General features: G+C 50.1%; 11 protein-coding genes and 1 non-coding gene across 12 annotated transcripts; 6 read left to right on the top strand and 6 right to left on the bottom strand.

The window, feature by feature from the left end:
• Window positions 1-56: 56 nt before the first annotated feature.
• On the bottom strand, window positions 57-1,949 carry ASPVEDRAFT_65372 (60S ribosomal protein uL30; the record flags this gene model as incomplete). The annotated part of the gene is made up of 4 exons (XM_040815800.1): window positions 57-822; window positions 876-1,042; window positions 1,233-1,344; window positions 1,933-1,949. The coding sequence occupies 4 exons, from the start codon at window positions 1,947-1,949 to the stop codon at window positions 363-365; spliced, it is 756 nt and encodes a 251-aa protein (XP_040672553.1). The 3' UTR covers window positions 57-362.
• A 304-nt stretch (window positions 1,950-2,253) lies between these two features.
• Window positions 2,254-3,235, top strand: ASPVEDRAFT_200971 (ESCRT-II subunit protein SNF8; the record flags this gene model as incomplete). The annotated part of the gene is made up of 2 exons (XM_040809332.1): window positions 2,254-2,729; window positions 2,798-3,235. The coding sequence occupies 2 exons, from the start codon at window positions 2,254-2,256 to the stop codon at window positions 3,114-3,116; spliced, it is 795 nt and encodes a 264-aa protein (XP_040672552.1). The 3' UTR covers window positions 3,117-3,235.
• A 180-nt stretch (window positions 3,236-3,415) lies between these two features.
• nip1 (translation initiation factor eIF3 core subunit c) lies at window positions 3,416-6,499 on the bottom strand. Its single transcript, XM_040813482.1, has 2 exons — window positions 6,044-6,499; window positions 3,416-5,952 (listed from the first exon to the last, which is right to left on the bottom strand). The coding sequence occupies exons 1-2, from the start codon at window positions 6,381-6,383 to the stop codon at window positions 3,695-3,697; spliced, it is 2,598 nt and encodes an 865-aa protein (XP_040672551.1). The 5' UTR covers window positions 6,384-6,499; the 3' UTR covers window positions 3,416-3,694.
• A 1,106-nt stretch (window positions 6,500-7,605) lies between these two features.
• Window positions 7,606-7,985, top strand: ASPVEDRAFT_335913 (uncharacterized protein). The gene has a single exon (XM_040810755.1). The coding sequence runs from the start codon at window positions 7,701-7,703 to the stop codon at window positions 7,935-7,937; it is 237 nt and encodes a 78-aa protein (XP_040672550.1). The 5' UTR covers window positions 7,606-7,700; the 3' UTR covers window positions 7,938-7,985.
• Window positions 7,986-8,033: 48 nt separating this feature from the next.
• Window positions 8,034-11,127, bottom strand: ASPVEDRAFT_33058 (putative protein kinase Yak1; the record flags this gene model as incomplete). The annotated part of the gene is made up of 8 exons (XM_040810683.1): window positions 8,034-8,779; window positions 8,834-9,192; window positions 9,248-9,367; window positions 9,435-9,694; window positions 9,750-9,909; window positions 9,977-10,176; window positions 10,230-10,525; window positions 10,569-11,127. The coding sequence occupies 8 exons, from the start codon at window positions 11,125-11,127 to the stop codon at window positions 8,034-8,036; spliced, it is 2,700 nt and encodes an 899-aa protein (XP_040672549.1).
• A 1,780-nt stretch (window positions 11,128-12,907) lies between these two features.
• On the top strand, window positions 12,908-16,647 carry ASPVEDRAFT_140381 (DNA-dependent ATPase RAD26; the record flags this gene model as incomplete). Its single annotated transcript, XM_040807653.1, has 3 exons — window positions 12,908-13,132; window positions 13,185-13,258; window positions 13,314-16,647. The coding sequence occupies 3 exons, from the start codon at window positions 12,908-12,910 to the stop codon at window positions 16,645-16,647; spliced, it is 3,633 nt and encodes a 1,210-aa protein (XP_040672548.1).
• Window positions 16,648-16,767: 120 nt separating this feature from the next.
• ASPVEDRAFT_336096 (uncharacterized protein) lies at window positions 16,768-17,766 on the bottom strand. The gene is made up of 3 exons (XM_040810756.1): window positions 17,411-17,766; window positions 17,260-17,331; window positions 16,768-17,194 (listed from the first exon to the last, which is right to left on the bottom strand). Exons 1-3 carry the CDS (start codon window positions 17,650-17,652, stop codon window positions 16,888-16,890), a joined length of 621 nt encoding a protein of 206 aa, XP_040672547.1. The 5' UTR covers window positions 17,653-17,766; the 3' UTR covers window positions 16,768-16,887.
• On the bottom strand, window positions 17,035-17,126 carry ASPVEDRAFT_t130. The gene has a single exon. It is a non-coding gene; the product is annotated as a tRNA-Asp (tRNA).
• A 114-nt stretch (window positions 17,767-17,880) lies between the features above and the next one.
• ASPVEDRAFT_140678 (uncharacterized protein) lies at window positions 17,881-18,519 on the top strand (the record flags this gene model as incomplete). The annotated part of the gene is made up of 3 exons (XM_040807677.1): window positions 17,881-18,184; window positions 18,246-18,350; window positions 18,407-18,519. 3 exons carry the CDS (start codon window positions 17,881-17,883, stop codon window positions 18,517-18,519), a joined length of 522 nt encoding a protein of 173 aa, XP_040672546.1.
• Window positions 18,520-19,644: 1,125 nt separating this feature from the next.
• ASPVEDRAFT_140534 (uncharacterized protein) lies at window positions 19,645-20,581 on the top strand (the record flags this gene model as incomplete). Its single annotated transcript, XM_040807663.1, has 3 exons — window positions 19,645-19,759; window positions 19,830-20,393; window positions 20,445-20,581. The coding sequence occupies 3 exons, from the start codon at window positions 19,645-19,647 to the stop codon at window positions 20,579-20,581; spliced, it is 816 nt and encodes a 271-aa protein (XP_040672545.1).
• Window positions 20,582-21,376: 795 nt separating this feature from the next.
• Window positions 21,377-22,833, top strand: ASPVEDRAFT_335867 (uncharacterized protein). Its single transcript, XM_040810754.1, has one exon. It carries the CDS (start codon window positions 21,826-21,828, stop codon window positions 22,732-22,734), a length of 909 nt encoding a protein of 302 aa, XP_040672544.1. The 5' UTR covers window positions 21,377-21,825; the 3' UTR covers window positions 22,735-22,833.
• ASPVEDRAFT_56321 (RNA polymerase II mediator complex subunit MED27 domain-containing protein) lies at window positions 22,759-25,067 on the bottom strand (the record flags this gene model as incomplete). Its single annotated transcript, XM_040815192.1, has 5 exons — window positions 22,759-22,923; window positions 22,974-23,606; window positions 23,677-23,917; window positions 24,401-24,852; window positions 24,915-25,067. 5 exons carry the CDS (start codon window positions 25,065-25,067, stop codon window positions 22,759-22,761), a joined length of 1,644 nt encoding a protein of 547 aa, XP_040672543.1.
• Between the last annotated feature and the right edge of the window lie 50 nt (window positions 25,068-25,117).

The following is a 25,117-nucleotide window of genomic DNA, read 5'->3' as shown; positions in this document are numbered from 1 at the left end:
TAGAGTCTTTTATCACCATGAGGATCTCTTGATGGTTCAAATCCTCCTACTCAGATCTTAAACCTCGCCTTTAGCTAGCTGGAAACTTAATCACCCGACAAGTGAATCTTAATAGATTGATGGGTGCATACAGCTACATTTTATCTTTAGTTTTCTGTGGGCTCCGACTACAATTCTTCGTAAAGGGAATTCAGGGTCAACAAGAGATGACTACAATTCAGTTACTAAGCCCAAGGGTATAAACGTGCACAATCATAAACTTCTGAAAGCTTTTGTATTTTTCAACTCGGAATTCAGACCATTATACCGACAACCAGCCGGTAGTCCAGACCCCGCGAACACCAATCCCACGCAGAAAAAATCTAGTTCATCTGGCGGATGAGAGCGTTGATGTTCTCCTCACGGTTACCAGTGTCACCGCCCTGGATGTAGTGCTTGAACTTGCGGGAGCGGAAGCCACCAGTGGGGTTGGAGAGCTTGAAGGGCCAGAGGAAGTTGTTGGCCTGCTTGAAGTTGGGGCCAACGGTGTAGATCTCGTGGATCAGATCCTCCATGCAGACAATGCCGTACTTGCCGAGGTGCTCCTCGATGATCTGGTTGTCGGTGAGAGGAGTGCGCTGCTTGTCGACCTTTCCGTAACCGCGCTTGTAGACGAGCTCACGGACGGACTTGAGGTTGGGGTAACCGTAGGCAACGTAGGGGTTGATGATGGTAAGCATCTCCTGAGTAGCCTTGGAGAGACGGACGAAAGTGCCGTTGTTGATCTGGAGCAGACGGAGGAGCTGAAGGATCTTGCGAGGCTGAGGAGGAATCTTGTTGATACTGGAATTTTGTTAGAAATGAATCCGTTGAGAAACTTGAATAGAGTAGCTTACCCCTTGATACGGACAACGAAGATAAGCTTAGGCTCGTCAGCAACGTAGAAGTTGCCCTCCTGGCGAGCGACGCGGCCAAGACGGATCTTCTCGCGCTCAGCATCGCGGTACTCCTTGACGTAGGACTCAGCGCGCTTGAAGATGACGGAGCGCTTTTGCTTGTTGGCCTGAAGTTTCTGAGTTAGCGTGATGCAAGTACAAAAAACCACATAATAAATAACGTGAAGCAATAATCTCAGCCCCGAAAGATGGTTAACAAAAGCGACAGCATCGACTGGTAATCTAGTCGCGTGATGGTTGGTGTCATCACCGTATGAAAAAAGAAAGAAAAAAAAAAAAAAAAACACTTTCACTAACCTCCTTCTTCTTCTGGGCCTCCTCGCGGGTAGCGGCGCGAGCCTGCTCCTGGCTCTTGCGCTTCTTCAGGAGGGTCTCGGGGACGAGGACCTGGTCCTGGGTGGGGACGGTGCTGTTAAGGTCAGTTTAGTCTGTCCGCAAAAGACTGAACAATTTCGCCGAGTGTAAGAATTGCAGCTATAGCGCCACATTCTCATGCTGAAGGCTAGAAGAAATAGATAACACCCGACAGAATAATTTTAATCGGTGAGGTTGATCTAAGTATCACGCCTTCTCGGAGTTTGCTACTAATCGTGCATTTTCAGCGCGACGTTCGCAGTTCCAGCGTGAACATTGCAAGCCTCATCCGACAAGACCCCAAGCATAACGCTCAGGAAGGTAATGTTGACGCTGTTCGTGCATCCACTCAAGCCCCCTAAGGGTAGAGATGGGCCAACGATAGCTCTCAACAATCGTTTTCAAGGAGAAGGCATTGTGCTTTCAACCTCAATACCCCATGCCTTTTCTCGAGCCCAGTGTACCGCCTCCAACGTTTCCGTCGATGCGAACGCATGGTGAGAAAGGCGGCGGGAAGAATCGAGCTGGTGTCTCGCGACCATTTCTGGTCGGAGCCTCTCCAGCGAGAAGGACGACTATAAACTGAACCTCACAGGCTCGTAGGACGAATCAGCCGACAAGGGGGTGTTCAAAGGTAACATACGCAGCAGTTGAGGCCATTGCGACGGTCTGTTGAGTTCGCGAGTTGGGCGGTTGTCGAAAGCTGTCGTACTGGAAAGAATTCAAGAGAGAAATTTCAAAGTTGAAGAGAAAAGGTTGTGTGGGTAGACGATAGTACACTAGCCAGATACGGCTAGCCCGATAATAAAATATTTCCTTCCTAGTTTGGAACAAGCAGCCCTTATCGTATAGGGCAATGCTTATCAGCTGATATCGACCGATAAGCCTCATCTGCTTGCCCCATAATCACGCCGTTGTCTCTCATGCCCCGCAACCTGGTTCTCGACCATAACTGCTCTTCGCCATGGCCTCTCGTCGGGGTGTTGGGCTTGGTGCCTTTGCAAACCGCACTCAAGCTTCACAATCGTACGCTAACCATGGCGCAAACCTACGCTCCACGCACACCTCCTCGCTCCAGACCCAGCTCTCTGTCTTCCAGAACTTACTCCATGCCTTCGCGTTGGAGCATAATTCAACGATCAAATCGAACCCGACCTTCCGCGCGGAGTTTGCGCGCATGTGCAATGTCATTGGCGTCGACCCTCTTGCGGCCAGCAACGTGAAAGGTAAAAATGCACGCAAAGGCCTCGGCGATGGAGCCAGCTTCTGGACCCAGATTATGGGTGGGGACATGAACGACTTCTACTTTGAGGTCGCTGTCCGAGTTGTCGAGCTCTGCCGTGAAACGCGTAGTGAGAATGGAGGTTTACTCGGCGTCGAGGAGTGTCGGAAGCGTGTAGGTAAGGGAAAGGCCATTGGTAGTGGACTTGAAGTAACAGAGTACGCATCTCCACCCAACCCGTCAGATTATAAGGATGTATTGCCTAACGGCAGCTCTCAACTTTTAGTGACGATGTACTACGAGCCGTGAAGTCTCTTGAACCCCTTAGCTCAGGTTTCTCTATCATTTTGGTCGGCAACAAACAATATATTCGCTCCATCCCAAAAGAGCTGAATACAGATCAATCCACCGTTCTCGAAGCCATCCAAGTACTGGGCTATGTGAGCGTATCAATGTTACAAATCAATCTAAATTGGGAAAAGGCTCGCGCAAAAACGGTCCTCGACGACCTTCTTGCAGATGGTCTTGTTTGGGTGGATCTCCAATGCGCAGAAAAGGAGTATTGGTCGCCTCAGAAACTCCTCAATGACGGCGATGATGGTTGAGGCCTTTGGAAGTTTCTTGGATCTTCCCTCCTGACGACGGACTCCGCTGCTACCAGCCTCAAACCACTCATCTTGGAATGAGTACACATGGCCCATGATGCCAACACCATACCATCTCTCTCCCGAGAAACCCTCAAAAACCGGATTACTACCCCACAACCCGGGCTTTGGCTCGATTCCGGGATCAACGCAGCCTCTGTAGCTTCCAGTCCTGTTGTGGGTATTTCGAAGTGATCGAAGTGCGGTATGGCTCTTCCTTCACGCAGGTCTAAGTTTGAATATATACGCGAAGATGGCTCAGGCCTACGGAGATGTATTTATCTCAAGCAGTCATAATATTTAGACGCAATACCTGGCAAACTTGCTTACACCTCTTAATACGACATTCCACATCCATCCACATGAAGCTTACGACAAAGAAAAAAGCGAAAAAAAAGGAAGATTGAGACATAATTCCTCTAGTAAACAACCGTAAGGGTAAGAACGCGGGGAATGATCATACGAGTCATATTCCAATAAGAACATTAGACCATGAGTAAAAGAAAAAGAAAAGACATGCCATTATAAAACAATTTTATTTATGCCTTGATCGCTCCACCCAATGCACCACCACCGAATTGCTGTCCACCGGGTCGGCGCTGGCCACCACCAGGTATTCTCGCACCACCACGGCCTTGACCACCACCTCGGGGACCACGGCCACCACGGCCACCAGGCCCTTGGTCGCGCTGGAAAGCATTGGCCATACCCTGTGTCCGTTGTTCGAGGGTCTTCTCGTTGGCCTCAAGGAGGTTCATGGACTTGTCTGCGAGGGTGACAATCTGGGACTGGAGGCGAGAAAGCTCGACACCCTTGCGGAAGATGATAGCGTCGTTGACTTGGTCGAGGGCGGCGCCGAGTTCCTCGTGGGAGATCATGCGACTGATGATAGCAGCGATCTTCTTTTCTGGGAGCTCGAACATGGTTGACAGGGTGGAGATAGAGAGGCTGTCGTAAAAGGGGGCATAGGTGAAGAGATATGTGCGGAGTCCCTCTTCTTGGACCTGTTGAGAGAGCATCTCCTTGATCTTCTCTGGTTGGGGCATAAGGTCCCAGATCTTGATGGAGTTGAGCATCTCCGCGGCCTTTTTCCAGTCACCGGCGGCGAGGAACTTAGCGCTCATGATGACACCATCACGGGTGTTCTCCGCAGGACCGGTGAAGACCTGGCGCTCGTTGTAGTCAAGCATACGGCGGAAGGTCTTGGAGATGACGCGGCGCTTCATTTCGGGGGAGGAAGAGGTCTGAGCCATCAGAGGAACCTCGAGGAACATGCTAGAGGTGAGGTAAATGCACTCGAGCAGTTCGAGGTTGATGTGCATGTGGAAGGGGAGTTGACGTTGACGCTCAAGACGCTCTTGTTCGGGGGAGACGGTGGAGTAACGCTGGAGGATGATGCCCTGGGCGAGAAGCTCTTTCTGGCGTCCGCTACCGCAGATCTCGGAGAGGGTGTTCTGGGCTTCGTAGATAAGACCAGCACGGAAGGCACACAGACCGATCTGGACCAGCGTTCGGTTGAAGAGGATTTGAGAGCTAACATCGAAGTTCGCAATGTTCTCGGAAAGGTGAGACATGAGCATCAAGTCACGAGAACGGTAGTACTGATCGTGAAGGGCGAGGAAGTAGATCTGGGCGAGCATGGCCCGAGCCCGGAGGATACCATCGCTGTTCTTGAACAGGTAGTTGCATAGCGTCTGGACCAGGGCCTGGGCATCGGCAGTGTTTGTACCGCTTGTGATGGAGGATTTCAGCTCTGAGGGAAGAGCCTTCTCCGTGCTATCCTCCAGGATTGTGATGACCTGAGAAGGCTTGAAGTAAATGTGTTCGAGTCTCCTCATCACCACACGGTTAAGGCTGTCCTGGCGAAGGTCGGTTTTCTCCCGCTTTGTCAGGCCCTCAACGTAGATCTGGGTCCGCACAAGGTTGGTATACAGCTGCTTCTCATCACTCAGACGTTCGATATACTCGGCGGTGTGAGGGTCGATGTGCTGCAGAGACCTCGTGAGCTCGTCATCGAGTCTCTCAATGTACGAAACAATGCTTCCCGGGATGTACAGAGTCTGGCCCGGTGTAACCTGGGGCTGCTTCTCGTCATCCTCCCACTCCTCGGCACCTTCACTGACAACGTAGTCGCTCTCCTTCTCGAGAACGGAAAGCAGGGTGGCAAATTCTTGCTCAGCGGCCTTCCATTGTTCAACACTCATGTATGCAGCGGCAGATGTCGTGGTAAGGTCGAAGCGGGTGGAGATAAGGGTAAGGTAGACACGGATGCGCTGGTAAGGGTTCTGGGCAACCTCGAGGAGCTTCTCCATGGTTTTGATCTGCTCGAGACGGTCGGTGTTTTTCTTTCCTCGGGACTCGACGATAACACGGAGGTGCTTAAGGATGCTCTCGGGAGTGTACTGAAGAGTCTTTCCACCACGACCAACGGTCGCGAATCCATCGTCGTCTCCGGAAACAGCAGCGGGAGCCTCGACGCGCTCCAGCTTGCTCAGACGAGGTGCAGCGGGGGCAGGCTTCTTCTTCTCCTCTTCGTCCTCACTCTCCATGAACTCGTCCTTGTTCGCTCGGTACTTTTCAACCTGTGCAGCATATTCCTTGTTGTTCTTCTTGATCTTCTGCTTGATTGCGTTGAAACCCTTGGCGTTGCTAGCGTTCATCTTCTTGTTGGACGACTTCTGCTTGGCGACGGTCTCGTTGACCAAATCCTCGAGATCCGCGACGGTCTTGACATAGACCTTAGGGACAGGGCCAGACTGAACGACCTTCACGATTTGACGGTTTAGCTTGTCGAATTCTAAAAAGAAAAAAAAAAAAAAAACACAGCGTTAGTATGGAGACTTATATCCCCTATCCCAAAACCCGATATCAAATGGAAGTCCACGAACCGGCTGAAATAACCGCCCAGTCGTTAATCTTCTGAGCATTGTCCATCAGTTTAATCGTGCTCTCCAGTTCCTCCAACCGCTTGTTCTTCGCACTCTTCACAACCTTGACCACCTCTTCATCCTCACTTTCCTCGCTATCGCTGATATCCTTTATGAAACGACTAGCACTGGTCTTTCCAGCATCCTCGTCATCAGAGGACTCCTCCTCTGAAGAGCCGCCCTCCTCCTCGCTGGATTCCTCCTCGGACTTCTCGACCTCCTCTTCATCGCTGTAGAGCTCCTCCTCGTCGGAGCCGCTGCTGTCGCTGTCGCTGTCGTTACCGTAGAAAAAGCGCGACATGGTTGCGGGAGTCGGGATATAGTGTTCCTGTCGATGGGAAACGTCTCGTTCTCGCCGGCCGGGGATGTGGTGCGTCGTGACAGCCTGGTAAGAAAATCCCGTTGTGAGGGTTCGTAGCCGCAGCGGCGTTGGGCGGCGAGCCACACAAATTTAAGCGAGCCGGCGCCTAACCGCTTTAGGTAATTGAGATGGCTCCCCGCCACGCGTAGATCTGTTCTTTTGTAGATAAAGCAGTTGAAATCATGGAGGCTAATTTTGGAATTATCGACTTCCAGTGTCGATGGTCTTGCCTCGGGGCGGCCTTGGAATGGCTCATGTGTGAACAGCAGTGGTGTCCGATTCGAGAATTTCACCAATATCACTCAACCAGAGACTCCAATAAAACCAAGGAAGAGTATCTAATTTATTGAGTCTAGATGGTAGTGCAACGCCCTTTTTGGTCTACTGATAGTGTTTTTATAAGGCGTGTCCCTCTTAATATACTCTAGTTAACTAAGCTAGTCAGTGTTGGAAGTAGTTATAGTAGCACTCTGAATCAATATGGACAGCGAGGGTTATCCAAACCGACATATACCTGTGCTTGTCTATTTGAACAATGTTTGTAAGAATACCATCATGCTACAGATGCAATATATACACCCGGTAAATGGACAATGCCCGCTAACAAAAAAACAATCCTAAACGTGTGCACAATCTATGCTAAATCGCAAAGTCAGGTAGGATTGGCCTGACAGAAACGGCTGCAAAGATACACTTTTTTTTCAGGTTCCGCGGTTCCGCACGCAACTTACACCACAGTTGCTGGTCCGATGCACCAGTGTCGATGGCCACCATGTATATTGACCGTTCGGCAACGGAACATGTCCACAAGTGTCAGAAATGAGAGCGGCCAGATATCTGGGAAGGGATCTTCAGCACGTCTGGCATTTTTGGGCCTGAGTATCCAAGCTATAGTAATGCTATCCCCCATGGGAAAAAAGGGCGAAAACGTAAAAAAGACAATGCATGATGTAAAATCACATAAAATAGACAACAGCAGTGCTGTTAGAAAGACAATCAAGAAGAAATATAAGAAAGGGAAGATAAATGTAACAAAACAGGGGAATGAACTGCAGTATTCCCAATAACGCCTGGTTATGCCGAAGGCAACGCGTACATAAGTCTGGGAGGAGGCAGATGGCGACACTGGCCCTGGGCTGGGTACCTCTATGCCGAAACAGTCGGCAATATAACGAGTCTCATAAATCACCAAAATGATTCGAAACTATACAAGTCCCAGCGAGCAAACAGTCAACCAATCGACACGGAGATCGGAAGATGTACGGAGCATGTCCTTTCATCCGCCTGTCTTGTTGGCCCGACCTGGCCGGATCTCTCTTGTATGAGATTCCTATGGGCACAACCATAAATGCAGCAATGATTGGCAAGCCATCGAGTGTGGGACAGCCTATAGCCAGGGCAGGTAACAAGGGAACTCGGTTGAATCGAGCAAAGTCCAAATGGCCACATAATCAGGGCACAGTTGGAGCGACACAGCGATCACATCGTCTGTGACTAACGCATACGGAGAATACTCGTGCCCGACAGAAAGAGAAAATGCATAATATATGACTCTTGCTCAACCTTCTTCTCATACCTGACAGCGCACAGTTAATGCCATTGGTTTTGTTGCCCCATGAAATTTTCACCCATGACACCGTCTTCAAGAGTGCGGATGAAGTCTCGGTTCCGTGTTCCACCCACGCGGCTGCCCCGCCGTCTCTGGTTTGCAGCGTTAGGGTCAACGTATCCATCTGCTGGTGGAGGGTAGTATGCCGGACTTGGCTGTAACCGAATAGGTGCATTGGGGTCGAGGTGACTTGCAACTCGTTGAATAGTAGGTGGGATTCCCTGGGGATCCATAGTCGATGCCCGTTGACGGCCAGCTCTGGTTGTGGCTTGCGCATAGAGACTTTGGGAGGGCCCATACTGCGACTGTGGCATTTGACCCGGCATAAGATTCATTTGGTGGCCGTATGCTGGTGGCTGTGTTGGGTAGGGCGGGGGAGCTTGTTGGTGGCCCGCATACATCCCCGTGTACATAGGCGGCGCCTGAGGATGCGCAGGAGGATGGTACTGGTTCATGTGCATTGTATACGCACTCTGTGCGGCTGACTGAGCATGAGCTGCTCTTTGTTTACTCGCAGCTTCCGCTTGCTGTTGCTGCTGGATACCTGGTGGAACAGTCTTGTTCAGCGAAGCATATTTCAGATTCATGGGTGGTACAAATGGCCCAGTGAACTTTTGTTGTGTGATGAAGGGATGCAGCTTGGCTTGTTGGGGCGACCAGCGCTCGAGGGGGTTGATCGATAGCAGACCACGGACAAAGTCAATGAAAGCAACACGGTTATTGACCTCTATAGAGATTTGTTAGCTGCGTGCCAAACGAAGTGGATAGTTGACGATCGTACCTCTCTCAACCTCTGCTGGTTTCATATTTTTCCTCGGCATTGGATAGCTTCGGATGATATCCTCTAAGGTCGACGCTTGGAAGTACTTCTTACTGGGCTGTTCTTTCGTGTTGTGCTCACGTGAGTATTGCTCCAGACTCTTCAGACGATAGGTCTTTCGTCCAAACTCGTCCTGGGTCTTCTCAAAGAATTCACCAGATTGCTTGCCCATTTCCAACATCCAAGTCGGGGGTAAGCCTAGCATTTCGACGATCCGACAGACTTGGTTGTATTCTGACGATCCGGGGAAAAGGGGCAAACCAAGAAATAGCTCGACGACGATACAACCCAAAGACCACATATCAATTGCAGAAGAGTACCTGAAACAGATTAGCCAAACTCCTCCCCAAGGTCGTATTGTCTTGGGTCACATACGGCAAACCAAGAAGCACCTCTGGTGAGCGGTAAAATCGAGACTGAATGTACGTATAAACAGTTTGCCGTTCATCACAGGCGGATCCGAAATCGATCACTTTGATGATGGGGCTCTCGAGGCTGTAGAAAACATCGTTAGTTTATTTATTTATGGTGGTTATAAAGAAGAAGAAAAAATTGGACTTACTTCTTTAACAAAATATTTTCCGGCTTAAGATCACAGTGGATCAAGTGTGCCTTGTTCAAGAGGCTTAGCGCATTAAGCAGTTGCTGTGCAAAGACGCGCACAAGCGTGGTGCTTAAACCTCGGAATTGATTCTGCTTTATCAATTCATAAAGGTTGACACTGAGCAACTCAAATGCCAAACATAGATGCTGGCGATGTATAAAGGTATCTTTTAGCCGAAGAAGATGGTGGTCGTCGTTCTTGTCGTATCTGCTGTTGAGCTATTGCGACGAAGAGTGAGCAAAAATCCATAGACCCTTTATTATGCATACTTACCAGATCCAGGACGGAAACCTCCATCATACTTTGATTGAAGTAAGCAGTCTTATTCTTTATGACTTTAACGGCAACAACCTCCTGTGTTTTCAAGTTCTGGCACTTGACAACTTGTCCAAAGGTTCCCTGACCAAGGACGTCAAGGATGAGATAACGATTCCTGGGAGAGCGCGTTAGGTAAATGACGAGAAGACAAAGCGCAATTGTGATTTATGGATATAACATACTTATGCCCTGCTTCTTCGCTTCCTAAAATATCATTGACATATAGAATATAATCGCTGTCCTCGTTATCATACCCGTCGTTTTTGACGCCTTTGCTGGGTTTGGTAAGAACTCGGCGTGGGTTCCTCGACGACTCGTAATGGAAGCCCGGGTTGCATATCCGGTAAGTAGCCGGAAGATGGTTTGTCAACGCTTGGAGAGGCTGTCCAATGTTAGAAGGTCAATAATGACTAGTTCGGTTGACACGGTACTCACGCTGATGAAGCCACCCTCGGGATTGGCACGTCTATACGCAGGTTGTGCGTGGATACGAGGCTGCAGCTCCTGTACCGATTTGAACTTTTGGAATTTCGGCATCGGGCCACGGCCTGGCTGTTGAATACTACCAGACCCTGATCCTGAACGTGGTGACCTTGCATCTTGTGTAAACGGCGAACTGAGTTGCGGTCCCGACGACGGGCCGAAGAAGTGATCGGGACTCATATCGGTGGATTGTAAGGGGGGTAATCTCGGAGGACGCGATCCAGATGCTGCGAATTCATTGTTAGGCACTTTGAATAACAGTTGTTGTCTCCCCGAAACACAAATACTTACAAGGAGGTGACTGATATGGCTGGGGAGGCGAAGAATAGTTGGTCGCCCTTGTTGGGGACTGTCCAGACGGATGCGTCGCGGGCGGAAAAGCGTATGAATTGCTGGACTTTCCCGGGCTTGAGTTGTAGGGTAAGCCTGGTGACAGGACGTTCATTGGAGAGTACCTGCGAGCAGCAGTAGACCCTTCGGTCGGAAAATACTGCGAAGAAGGTCGGCTCTGGTGGGCAGGCCTCGTTGGGTATTTGGTCCGGTTATACGGATCCGCGTCTTCCATAGCGATATCCGCATCGTTGACATAATCGCGGGTATGGGGTGTAGCTGCGGGAGACGACGCCATCGCCATTGGTTTGGAGGAAGCGACCGCGGGCGGTTTGGCAGCAATCCCAGGGGTTTGGAAAGGCTCGTAGGTGTAACCCGCGGGAGCCTGCGATGGTGGTTGCTGGCCGCCGTAGTTCGAAGGCAGATGTTGGGCATTGGGATTCGGCGTCAACCCGTTATTGTTGAAGTGTGCAGGACGACCCACCAAGGGGTCTTTGTATGACTGCCACTGAGAATCCATCCTCTCCTATTTTCTGCCGCGAGCGCAGGCAATCGTGAACGTTTAAGCGGAAGTTAGGACGATCGCCTGGGAAAGTCGACAGCGCACATGCACTGCGATCGGGGGTCAGATAGCAGCGGGGCGGTAGACGAATGCAGCGCAATCAGGCGGAGACGGCGTGGGACACGGGGGCACGGGTGAATTCTGACACACCCCGAATATCGAAGGGTCGAGCGAAGGAATTGACGTTACTTCTAGACTACACCGTACCTCATTATCTTCGTAAAACGTCGATCTGAAAGCAGGGCGAGACGGCCACCGAGCCACAAGCACGAGAAGGGCGGTCGCAATTGCACGATCCTCAGGCCTCACAACTGCACAAGGGGCTGGGGGGCTCGAGTGGAAGTGGAGAGTATCGACTGCTGGAAGTCCCGGAGAGAACGGGAAGCCCAAACAGACGCTCACACACAGAAGAACGGCACGGCTGGAATGCAGTCGGAATGAAGTCGCAGGGAGGAGGGGAAGAGGGAAGAGGGAGACGAGAGGGCGTGGAGGCGGAGACGACGATGCGTAGAGCTGGGATCTGGAGGCCTCAGGCTGCCCACTTGCAGTTGGAGCGGTGCACCCAGCACTACTGGTGCTCCTTTTGCCAGCTCACGACGGCCGGACTCGCTGCAATAGGCTTCTTTTCCAACGGATTCTGTCACTTGCTGATCTCACGACCCGAGTATACAGAGTGGTTGAAATGGAGTGATTGCGTGGGTGACGCGACGCTATTCAGGCGAAAGCAGGAGGCAGCCCAGGGATCAGAATAATAACAACACAGGAAATTTCCACGAAATTAATATTGTAACTGCAGGAAAGCTGCGTATGTAGCTACTAATAAATTTGATTAAACATGAGTGTGCTCGTCCGTCGCTTGGCCCCTCTCTACCCAGTCAGTCCCCCAGCCTCTTGGACGATCTCGTTTCCGGTAAGTATACTTTCAGCTGCCCCTTGAATCGTGAAAATTGGTACCCAATGCATGTCCGTGTGCAATTATTTTAGACAATAATCAACCCTAAGCCTGAGCGAGGGCTATTTGGGTATTGAAGTGATCTCTCATCGCAGGGACGGCATAATTCCCAATCCAAGTAAATGCTGGAGGTGGCGCTACGGTAAACAGTGTCTGGCCAGGCAGTGGCCACTGTGTGGTAGCCACATTTCCAGACTGTCCAGCAGATGCAACAGTAAATATCACGGCTCACTCCCCTTTTCAAATCGCCCTGGTCACCTCTTCGCACAATTCGTGGCCCTTGGCAGTAAAAACTGCCCTCCAACTGATCGTGCGTAATCATTCCTGGGCGCAATTCCCTCCGAGTATACTAGTCGACTCAGCGACTGTGACGTGGGCGGCGGTTCTTGGCGTCGAGAGAATGACTAATATTCTGCCGCGGTCTGGGGCGGTGGCCGATAAGTAGGCGACAGCCAGGTCTTATGCCGATGGTACCTAGCAGTGACGATAATCCAAGGGGAGACAGCAACAAAAACTCTGGTCGAGGCCCATAGTGCTTTTTCCAACATGCTGGCCTCTCTCATAAACTCGCTGCTTGCGGTTGATTGTGGTGCGTTTACCTCGTGATTCACGGTCTCTTTCATTCAGTCTTCCCCGAGGAAATCAAACCGTCACTACGGGGATCAACCTACTTGCCAAGTCCTCCGCCTAGGACGGACTGTAGCTCAATATCATACATCCAACAATCAACTATATTGCTTACTGGATGCCGCATCAATTGGATCCTAATTGGTATACTTTTCAAGCATGGATCAGAATGTAAAGAACGAACAAGATGGATCCCCCGAGGGACCTTCTTCAGAGAACAAGACGCAGAATGATACCCTGGAGACTTCTGACGCATCTCCACCTGTGGGTGAGCCAGCGTCAAATCTGGATGCCTCTGGTGGTACAGATGAAGCGAGCCGGCTAAAAGAGCTTCAAGCGGATATCCGCGACCAGGATACTCTGGAAAGAGATATAACTCGCCAGGTATACTTATTCTCCCTCATTATGCTGCGCGCATATCTGATACCGTGTACAGGCCGACAGACTGCTCATGGAGCAGGCTGATGAGCGGGACAATAAGAGATTAGAAAAGACGAAGCATGAAAAAGAGTACAGCTATCATATTCATATTATATGCAATATATACTTATTCTGTTCATCTCAGGAAACTCGAGTCGCAGATATTACGATTACACCAACGTCTTTCACAACCAGTCGGCACCTCAGCGCGCGTGCGCCTCCAGAACGATATAGACAAACTGGAAGGCCGCAATGCCGCGCTTGCAACTGATCTCAAGGAAATACAACAACGTATAATTGGCAGGCGCGAGGAGCAAGAGACGCACGCAGAGGCGACTGGGACGGGGAGAATGCCTAATGAGTCACGGAGAGACTATCTTATAAGAACCGGAAAGATCACACCGTTTTCGCGAATGGGAGCCGGTCCGAACACTGGCCCGTTGGCTAGCCTACAAGATACGCTTATTGATGCCGAGGATGAGCGCGATGAGCTAGAAGCTTTGGAGCAGGTAAAAGCACAATCGGCCGTTTCTCATCGGAATCTCGTACGCCCGGGTTTCGGTTTCGACGAAGCGAGTGAATCAAGTGTTGCTGAAGAACCAGTTTCTGAGCGGCCCGGAAAGAAGAGGAAATTAGAGAAGGATTCTCGACTGAGTAAGACGTCCGTAAAGACGGAAGGTGTGGATGTGGATATGGGCACACTTTCCGAAGGTCATGTATCCGAAGATCAAGACGATTCTGTGAGTTACGTCGAAGAAGAGCCGGAATCGTCTTCAGAAGATGACAATGACTTCATGACTGAGGAGAAAGTCGCACCTGTAAAAAAAGCGAAAGGCACAGAAGATTTGGAAGATTTCAGCGGCTTGGATGACGGCAACGAAAATATATATCAGTCCCGGCTTCAGAAATGGGTCACTCGGAGAGGCGCTGCTCGGAGACGTGCTCGGAAGGCCCGTGGAGCAGATACGGAGCAAGACACCAACATAGATGAGGCTGATGATGCTCAAGCCTCTGGAGAGGAAGAGTGGTTCATGCCCCATCCTTCTGAATCAGATCTGCATCTCGACAATGACTACCGTGTACCGGGCGATATCCACCCACTTCTATTTGACTACCAGAAGACTGGAGTCCAATGGATGTGGGAGTTGCACCAGCAACAGGTAGGAGGTATTATCGGGGATGAAATGGGTCTAGGCAAGACCATTCAAGCCATTGCATTTCTGGCTGGTCTCCATTACAGCAAAATGTTAACGAAGCCCATTGTTGTTGTTTGCCCGGCCACAGTTATGAAGCAATGGGTCAATGAATTCCATCGCTGGTGGCCTCCATTTCGAGTTTCCATCCTGCATACTTCTGGCAGCGGAATGGTCAACATAAAGAATGAGAGTAGTCGTGAGGACGCACTTATATCCGGAACCTATGGGTCGAGTGGCTCGAGCAGCGGCTTCAAGTCAGCTCGGAAGGTCGTCAAACGTGTAGTCGAAGAAGGACATGTGCTGGTTACCACTTACTCAGGCTTGCAAAGCTATGCCTCCCTCTTAATACCAGTTGAATGGGGCGGCGCTATCCTCGACGAGGGTCACAAGATTCGCAATCCAAATACCTCCATCACTATGCACTGCAAAGAGCTCCGGACCCCACACCGGATTATTCTCTCGGGCACACCCATGCAGAACAACTTAACGGAGCTATGGTCATTGTTCGATTTTATTTTCCCGATGCGCCTTGGCACACTGGTAAATTTCCGAAACCAGTTCGAGTTTCCGATTAGGCAGGGAGGCTATGCGAATGCTTCGAACCTACAGGTGCAGACCGCTGCAAAATGTGCAGAAACCCTCAAGGATGCGATCAGCCCATACCTTTTACAGCGGTTCAAGATAGACGTGGCAGCCGATCTTCCCAAAAAGAGCGAACAAGTGCTCTTTTGCAGGTTGACAAAACCGCAGAGGCAAGCATATATGGCCTTTTTGGGCTCGGAGGAGATGCAGTCCATCTTACGGGGCCGAAGACAAGTGCTCTATGGGGTTGATATTCTTCGAAAGATCTGCAATCATCCGGATTTACAGAGTCATAAGTTGCTGTACACTAAGGCAAACTATGGAAACCCAACGAAGTCGGGGAAAATGCAAGTAGTTCGATCCCTTCTCGAGTTATGGAAAGACACGGGCCACAAGACACTTCTATTCGCACAGCATCGAATTATGTTGGATATTTTGGAGAAATTCGTCAAGTCACTGTCTGGTTTCAATTATCGTCGTATGGACGGCACAACTCTCATCCAACACCGACAATCTATGGTTGACGAGTTCAACAAAGATCAGAATATACATGTCTTCCTACTTACGACCAAGGTAGGAGGGTTGGGTGTTAATCTTACTGGTGCGGATCGAGTCATTATCTATGATCCTGACTGGAATCCTTCGACCGACGTACAAGCCCGAGAGCGTGCATGGCGGCTTGGGCAGAAGCGCGACGTAACTATCTACCGACTGATGACGGCAGGGACTATCGAGGAGAAAATATACCACCGTCAGATTTTCAAACAATTCCTTACGAATAAGATCTTGAAGGACCCCAAGCAGCGACAAACCTTCCAACTCAGTGACTTACACGATCTCTTTGCTCTGGGCGAAGAAAACCAAGGTCCAACCGAAACCAGTAAGATCTTCAAAGAGGCTGAAGTCACCTACGAAGAAAACAATGACAATGGGTCCCCGAAAACGCGCCAGGATGACCACCAGCGTGATGTGCAGGCTGAGAAGCAAGATATTAGCAAGGTGACAGGCGTGGCTTCAATAGAACAATTCCAAGGAGCACCCGAACAGGAAGCGAAATCAGACGAGGGTGAACCGGGTACGAATTCAGAGTCGCGCATAATGGAAGGCATATTCGCTCGGTCAGGCGTCCACTCAGCACTCGAGCACGATCAAATCGTGAACGGCAAACGCGTCGTCAAAGCAGACCCGAAGATAATCGAAGCAGAGGCGAAAAGAGTGGCCGCCGAAGCTGCAGAGGAACTACGTCGTGCAAGTGAAGCAGCCAAGTCCGTACCCATCGGCACGCCTACGTGGACAGGTCAATTCGGCGTTGCGGGAAGACCTGACGAATCCCCCATGCGGCCCTCATTCGGCGGACGGAGCAGTACAGCCAGGCGAGCTATGGCTGGTCCATCATCTGCAAGCATATTGGCTCACCTCTCGTCGCGTATACACCCGTCTCGCAGCGGCACCAATAGCCCTACGCCAGCAAATGCCACCACTGGGAAGGACTTCATTACGATGATCCGGGATTTCATCACATCCCACGGCGGGTCTGTTTACACGCAAAATTTAATTGATCATTTCAACCGTTATTGTACCACTCCGCAGAAATCGGCGGAATTTAAAGAGATGCTGAAACAGATTGCCGTTCTGAACAAAGGTGGTCGGAACGGGAGGGGGAAATGGTCGCTCAAGCCGGAGTATGTCAGAGGGCGATGAGTTTGCGACCTGGACTTGGGGCACTACCTTCGCATTGTTATACTATTTAGGATTGTTGTATTTTATGGATCTTTTCAAAACACCTAATAGTGACACCATGTCCTTTAATTGCGCTTCGCGAGGGGCAGATGTCACGGAGTAAAATATATATTTTAGAATAGAACTGGACGTTCAACGTGTCTAACCTGTGACGATCATGATGTCAAGCGACATCCTGATCCTTTCGTACTGTGTTTCAGCTCAGCGGAGTTTGATCACGATAGTCCTGTCAATCCCATCATATGTTTGTTCGGCTCCGGAACCATGGTGCAGTGTAGTTTGGAATGAGCGTGGGTATCGGGCGTTATACGAGTAAGGACGTGGTCGAAAGACGGAAAAAAAAAAGCACTCCCCGACTGGGAGTCGAACCCAGGTCTCCCGCGCTTGTTCCTCAAAGAGGATTGACAAGCGGAAATCATAGACCGTTAGACCATCGAGGAATTGTTGGACGGATAGACTGAGATTTTGAAGAGTTGTAAGGACCACTCCGAGTCTATAGTTTTGTGCGCTAGATTGCCGATCACTGACGAGATCTCTGGAGGTCATGTCACAAATCAGATGTCAAAAACAAACATTTGCTTGTGAGAAGATCGTCCTTGAAGTTGGACGACGGATACCGAACAGAACTGCTTGGAATATTCCATCCTGCCAGGCCACAAACTGTTATGCTCATCTTTATCAAACGATCCGTGAGCAGCAGCGGACCTTGTGATCTTCAGCTTACCTCCATCTGCTCCAGTTTCTCCTCATGATCCACTCACAATGTCCGAGCTCGGGCCGGCTGTCGACAGCGAAAAGGACGCCGTTCTTTGAAGTGGAAAACGATCGTCCTCTTTCTTGTTGTTGACTTGCTGTGTTGTGGGATGCCAGGATAAGTGCAGGCCATGTCTCACCTCGCCCCTCCACTCCACTAAACATAGGCTTTCCACTGGAACGTCGGATGCGAACTCTGGATGCCTCCTGCATTTAAGATTTCGGCCTTGTTTATTCTCCCAGTCGGTGCTGCGGTTCCCTGAAGTGCGAACCATGCAGAGCATGCCTTAAGTCTCGCCACTTGCCCCTGGGGCCCTGATAAAGCTGTTGTATCCCCTCGTCGTGATTCCCTCCTCATAGCAAACACATTCTTTGGGCAATACTTATTGATTCCCAACGTCCTGTCTTTTTGTTTGGATTTCAAGAACTCTCTTTTTCAAGATGAAGTTTATCAGCGCTCTCTCGCTACTGATCGGCGCCGCCGCGGCCAGCCCATTCCAAGTCGGTCGCCGCGACAGCCAGAACCCCGACAAATTCCTTCTCAAGACCTCTGGATCTGAAAACCCAGACCACAACGATCTCTATGTTTACGGATACCACACGGGAGCTGGTCTCAATGACGCCGTCCTTACACCGGATGTCGAGACTGCTAGCACTGGTTTCCTGAACGGCACCAAGCTTCAGTTCGACTACAACACTACGTTCCCATGGGGCATGAATCCCGTGGGCGTTACTAACTACGCTGGTGAGTACCTCTTTATCTCGCGGATTTTTACGCTCTGACGGGAGATCCTAACCTGTTTTAGCATGGCAATTCGTCCAGATAAATGCGGGGGCTGGCCAAGATGGCTTCTCCATCAACAGTACTGGCTTGCAATTCTCCCAAGAGAAGGGCTTTGGTGGCTGGTTGGGTAAGATAAACTAAACGGTCCTTGCTAGGTGCAGTGTGAATGCTAACATTTCCCAGTGTGCGATTGGTGGCACAATGCACCCCAGCTTTTCTACATCTACCGCTACTACGAACCCCGGTACCCCGGCTCCTGCAGTGAAGTGAAGCTTTTGACCGAGCCCACTGCGTGAACCATGTTATGGTTCATCGCCACCTCTCCGCATATTCAGCCCGGCCCGAGAGGCTCATGACGCGTGTGGCTGGACTGATGAATCATAAACTTCGAGAGGCGGCTGTTGGTGAAGTCAGGTTGCTGCTGCCGACTTGCCATACAGGACCGGACGTGCCTGTCTGGACCTGAGACGATGTCTAACGGTCCACTGGGTTTCATGGTTTCATAAACGTTAATCCACTTTGAAAAAATTTAACTTCATGTTAGGAATCAATAGCGTGGTCCAATCGTTGCACCTGAAAGATCTGGATAATTTTGCATATTAGACGTCAATTATTGGCAATAGTATATACTTAGTGGTATGGACCGCTGACGATGGATTTGTTATTTAAATTGTGGCCGTTAATGCTTGAGTGCATGGCGATGGGCAAGTACCCACTACTTATGCGATGTTCTGTATATGAGTCAAAACCTATCCGTAGTGAAGAATACAAATAATTCTGGAATGAAGCTGGAACAATCCGCAGAGTCCGCGGCGTGGAAGGAGAGACTAGATGCCTGAGGCGCGGAAAGATCGCCCAAAAATAGACGATGTCTCACATCTACGCCCAAAAGGGTTAAGCCACCTGATCTGCCGGCCTGGTCGTTTCGATTCTTTCTCGCCGTCGTCTTCCCACGCCCTTTTCTCTCGCTTTACTGCTGTTGAATCGTTGTTCTCCCTCGCATCTTCCTTTCTGAGCCTTTCTGCGTCCTCTTCATCCTATTACACGGTAGTAATTTGCACGAATCGTCTAGTCACTCGCTTGTTTACATTTCGCTAGCCACTCCGCTCGCTTTTGGAGACCCCGAAGACCTAGAACAATTGGTATCAGATCACTGGTCTGTTTCACACTCGACACAACACGCTGGTATTTTTACTTCTCTGCCCTCCACCGCTTGTCCGCAGCGCTGCCTTCGACCGTCGATAAATATCAACGCCCCGTCGAACACCATCTGTTATTCCTCGCTATCTCATCATCAATACTCGTTGCTGTGGACACCAAGGCTCGGTTGAAATATACTGAGACCAAGGGAACTCCGGACACCCCGGTTCATCGATTGAGAGAAACCAACTAGTTGACGGTTGACCTGCCTCATATACAAAATGCGCTTCACCTCGCTTTTCCCGATTGCATGCGTGCTGTTGTTAGCGGTACTGTCGACTGCGTGGCAGTTGGATGGGCTCTTAGGCAATGGCCAACTTTTGCCTCGAGCAGATGGTTAGTCACATTATATATGGTCCCAGGGTCAATATTCTAACGTATAGATATTCTTTAGACGCAGACTCAGACACCGAAACTGCGGCCGAAAGCGCGACTACCGGCGCTTCCCCTTCAGCGGAGGAAACGGCTACTGCCACAAAATCCTCTGATAAGGACAGCGAAGAAACGGACTCTCCCACTACAACCAAAAGTTCGTCGGATTCGAAGACAACCAGTGACTCTAAGAAAACGACATCTGTTGATCCTCGCCTCCCTCCGGGTGGTATTTCCATGATCTCCCCGGCATCGAGCTCAACGACGTACTTCAAGATCGATGAGATAATCACATTTGTTTGGAATTATACGTCATTGTCAATTACTCCCTCCGCGGTGAATGTTGTTGCTTCCTGCAGTCTCAACAGTGCTACCTACACCATCTCCAGCAACATGAGCGTTGAGGAGACGCAGACTGTCAAATGGGACACTGGAAAATACCAAGCCAACGCCACTGCTCCGTTGCTCACCGCGACCTACACCTTGATTGTGTACGATGAGAGCAAGGATATCGATGACACTGCTGGATCTGGTGAACTGGATAAAGGGACCTATATGTTCGGGATGTACGAGCCGCAGCCTTACACCCCCTTATCCGGTATGTTTATCCCCATCTCTGTTATCCTACCCCAGTGCTGACTTATTTCAGAATTTGTCTGTGCGACATGCAGTGGTGCTATGTCCTCCACGGGTCTTCTCGGCCTGAAAATGGCTGTAGGAATGGGCTTGATCACATTCCTATCTTTCACCTGGTTTGCCGGCAGTTTCGGCATATTCTCTACCTGAATATCGCCAGACTTGGCACACGAATATTTACATTTACATATTATGCATTCTGAGAATGTTGCATACAGCTGAGCGGTTTTCATTTCGTCACGATAATAGCGATTGGCCTGACAAGTTGGGTGGGATGGCGTTTTCATGTATTTTGCCTGCTTTACTTATATTATTACTATAGTTGCTCTTTGATGAAAATAATTGGGGTATATGGCATGCTTGTATCTCTTTCGCTTCGATACTTGGTATTTTCTATTTCTTGCGGACGTGTTTATCCTTTGCTTTTTAGCGATGGTGACTAGTATGTAGTGCCTATCCAAGACCAAGTCCAAAAACACGCACAGTAATGATTACCAGACAGGAATACATCAGTAAATCTTCACCTCTCATCTAACGACTGAAAAGACAAAGAGCTGCAGGAGTTGTGCTCCTGCACGAAAGCGGATACACCTACAGATGTCAACTGCTAGAAGCCGCACCACAACAATAACAGGATATTCAAGCAAGCTCTATCCTGATATCTGTAAATTGTCCCACCAGTGCGGGAGAATCTTCTAGACCAAGCCCTACATGGTTCACATAGTCCAGAGCACTACTGTGAAAGGTAAGTCTGGAGGGTTATGTACAAGGTAAATGCTTAACCTAAATTGCATCCACTTGTCTATTCAACTGCACGAACTCCTCCCGCCTTTTTTTGCTGTTGGTGTGTTTGCATAGACAATGAATTAGCGATTGTAGGCATTGACAGGAAATTAGATGCTACCGATTAGCGAGGTTGAGATAAAGAGCTCGCTGCGACTTAGATGGTATAAGGATCTGAATTTATTCGTCTTATATTCCTGTTTTTGCTCTCTAACTGTCTTCGTCTGAATTGACATACTCTATCTCCCCCCTCTACTCATCGCAATCAATTATACCACGCGGTTCTTTTACTTCGTACGCCGGTTTGGCTCGTACTTGCCCGATACTAAATTTCCATCATACCTCTCATCGCCAGTAGCCAGCCTTGTTCACATCAAAATACACGTCCCTGTCCCAGCTAGCCTCCTTTTGGACTTTCGCTTCCGCTTCCACTGCTCCATACTAGGACATATCAACCTCCCCAGTTGGTGCACTGACGCTGAACACGCCCATACCGGCAGCATCAACTACCACATCGACGGCTCAGGGCCAACATTGGAAAGCCCGGTGAACAAGCGGCTGGCATCGACATCGACAACGATAACCCCAACATCTGCGTTGACGGAGTTAACATGGGCGGGGGAGAGTTTCGTCAAGGCATGGGCAGCCCGTCCTTCGGCCCCAGAAACGCCATCGGCAGCGATAACCCCGGAGTCCGCATTGACAGAGCTGGCAGCGTCAGAATACACATCAGCACAGACCCCAAAGGCACTGACGCCCAGTCCCTCCGCGTTGAAAAAGCCGACAGCATTGAACGCCCACGTCAATCCCCAAGCCCACGGTCCTTTCCATCCGAGCCCCGTTCAACAAACCAAACCGAACAACTGAAGCGAAATGAGAAAATGGGCCCTGGCCTTGATAGAGTCGACAATATCAGACCTCCACTTCCTCCACGTCCTCTACACTCGCGGCCCTTTTCACCCGAGCCGAAACAAAGAAAGAAGATGAGTTCTGACATTGGCTATATCTGGCCAAAAGACCCGAGACCAGGGAACCCCAGCCGATGGTCCCCCTGGCAGCGCTTTACCGACGTGATGACGGGAAAGGGACCGGATATATATGTTGGAAGAATCCGCCCCCGTGCTAGCCACCATGACCATGGACATACTTTGCACAGGGGAGGAAACCTCTGGGGCGGGCGGGATTGGGAGCGGAGATCCAGAACTGGGTGGTCGTTGTGGGACAACGATCATGTCAAGTGCTGCACGAAGCCGCATTGTCCGGATTGCTATTACGTTCGCAAGCGGGAGAAGAGGGACAACCTTCTGTTTGGGGCGAGACGTGATCTGGAGGAGAGGTACGACTTTCGCACGAGGAGATATCAGGTTCCGGATGAGGGAACTTGGTCGAGGGTGGAGTATTGCGATGAGCGGCGGCATACGATTCCTCTATGTTACTGGGATCGGTATGGCCGCCCGTACCCGGCGGCGCATCAACATGATGGGGTTTATGGGGGTCGGTGTCGGAGATTTCGGTACTAGAACCTTTTCCCCTTTAGTTTCAGATCAGACACACGTCGCGTGATAGGCCTCAAATGTTGGCGTCTGAGGTTCTGTTTGTGATTCAGTAGATTTTGGGTATCGGAGTGTCGGGAGGTTAGCTGCTTTGTCTTGTAATTGTCCGCATTTAGTACAGGTCGTTTGAATGTTTGAATAAGACAAGATCATTTCCTGGCGACTTATGAGTACTTATGGAGGCCAAAAAGGCGTAGTGGACTTACCAAAAGGTATGTAAGATCCCATTTTCTTGAACGAGAATTAAGACAATCCAAAATTGCAACTTCGAGCTTTGAGGGAGGCTCTGCGGATGAATTGCTAGAGACATTAAAGTTGGGAACCCCATCCTGGTCTGTATGGTGAGCATGGACCTTGAAGGCCAGCCCGATCTTTGCGAGTACGACAGAAAATGAGTCATTCTTGCCGGGGAGAATGCGGACCCCTGGAATATTCCGCTGCGCGAAGTTATCGACGAGCGCTTTCCAGCCTCCTTCTGCTGATTGTAATTGTGAGCGTTCATGGTCCTCCTTGGCCTTTTGCTGTCGCTCTTTCCTAATGGTGTCTTGCTTCGTAATATCTTCGAGCAGCACATCATAGTCCTCGTCCCACATGCCATTAGACTGCAGGAGCTGACCGGCGTTTTCGGAGATTAGAGTGTCGACACGCTCCCAAACGGCCTTCATCTCTTTTCCACGCCACACGCCCTGGAAGTCTCGAACTTCATTAACGCTAGCACGCGCCGCCTGTGCCAGCTGCTCGAAGAGCTTCTGGGGCGAGGTTGAAGCAGGCTGGGAGTTGACAACTGGCGCCAGCGGCTCGAGAAGCCGTTCCGGAATCAGCGTCCGAAGTTGATGAATCTGTTTCGCTGATGAGCTTGTAGGTCCCAACAAGACGAAGCATATTGGTTTGAGAAAGTAAAAAGCATACCGTTTCTTCCATTTTCTGAAGCTTGGCGAGGGACGACACAAGCTCCAACTCGGACTGCAAAAGATCAGGGTCGATGACAGGTTCGGCATCATCCTCTGCGACCGCAGTCGGGGCGGATGTGGAATTGGAATCGTTCATTGTAGTTGCTTTGATGTTTTTGATTTCGCTGGTTTTGATCAATGGAGATTGTTCCATTTTTGGTACCACGACAGCTACTTTTTGGCCAGTGGTCATTTTCCACCTGGTGTGAGATGGAAGTTTATAATAGCGATCGAAGTGCGGAATTATAACGTGATGATAAATTTAAATTAACACCAGCTCACTGTAAGTTTCATCAGGTGATATCTGTTCAACTGCTCCGCTTTAGGATCCGCAAGAGGGTTCGATGAGAGAGAGTTGACGGTGAATGATGGTGTTGGGCCGCGGGCGTTGGTGAACTACTGTGGAGCCACGCCACACCCATCAGCCACAGTATATGTGGCTGGTGTGAAGAGTATACGGTGTATTTGACGGATTCAGATTCATTCATTCAAGACAGTACAGATTCTATTAGGACTGATATAGAGGCACATATATCTGAAAATTATCTTCTCGAAAGAGCACAGGCATGAACAAACAATATTATCCCTTCTTGCACACGGCTGGCATCTTGCCCACCCACTCTTCAGCCCCGTCCTCTGCAGCATCCACAAGCCAGCGCGCAAGGGCCCCTCTCCTCTGGGACATGGTCCAGCCATCTTCTCCTACCCAGCCAACAAATGTCTCTCCATCCTCTCTGTCCCTTCGCCAGCTCTCTCGGTCATGATTTCCGGGAATCGCTGAAATCCGATAGACAGTCCACTTGAGACCATCGGCATGATTCTCAAAGGCATCTGCAATGTTCAGCATATTATGATAAGCGAAGTTCGCAAACGTGCGGACAAGAGGGACGACAGTGAGTGTGAAAAGCGTCCAACGGTCCTCTGGCCGAGAAATAGATGGTGTGCCACTCGCAAAGATGCGGTCAACTCCATGTTCGCGCATCAGGGGAAACACAGTTGATTTGTAGATGTCCCCAAATAGGCTGCGACTACCGTTTCTATCGGCTATTCCGGGTCCCAACAGGGAGATGACGACTCGGCATTTAGCCATGGCCACGGAGAGGGAGTCAAGATCGTCCATCTCGCCCTGGATAACCTAGCAATAGTGACCCTGCGATCAGCAAAGAGTTTAAGATACTTGAGATAGTTAAGACGGACTTCAAGTAACTCATCTGATGCTAAGTCTTCAGGAATCTTGGAAGGGTTCCGGGCGTAGACTATGGTCTCGTGCTTTCGATATACAAGCTCTCGCAGCAGACAGATGCCTGAGGGGCCGGTGCCACCGAGAACAAGGATTTTGGTGCCCCCCATAGCTGGGTCTAAAGTAAAATTAAGGAGAAGGAAGTAAAAGGATGTGTTCT

The sequence above is a fragment of the Aspergillus versicolor genome, assembly GCF_001890125.1.
Source record: "Aspergillus versicolor CBS 583.65 unplaced genomic scaffold ASPVEscaffold_11, whole genome shotgun sequence".
NCBI lineage: Eukaryota > Fungi > Ascomycota > Eurotiomycetes > Eurotiales > Aspergillaceae > Aspergillus > Aspergillus versicolor.
The sequence above is the reverse complement of the archived record's forward strand: the minus strand, read 5'-3'. Positions and strand labels throughout refer to the sequence as shown.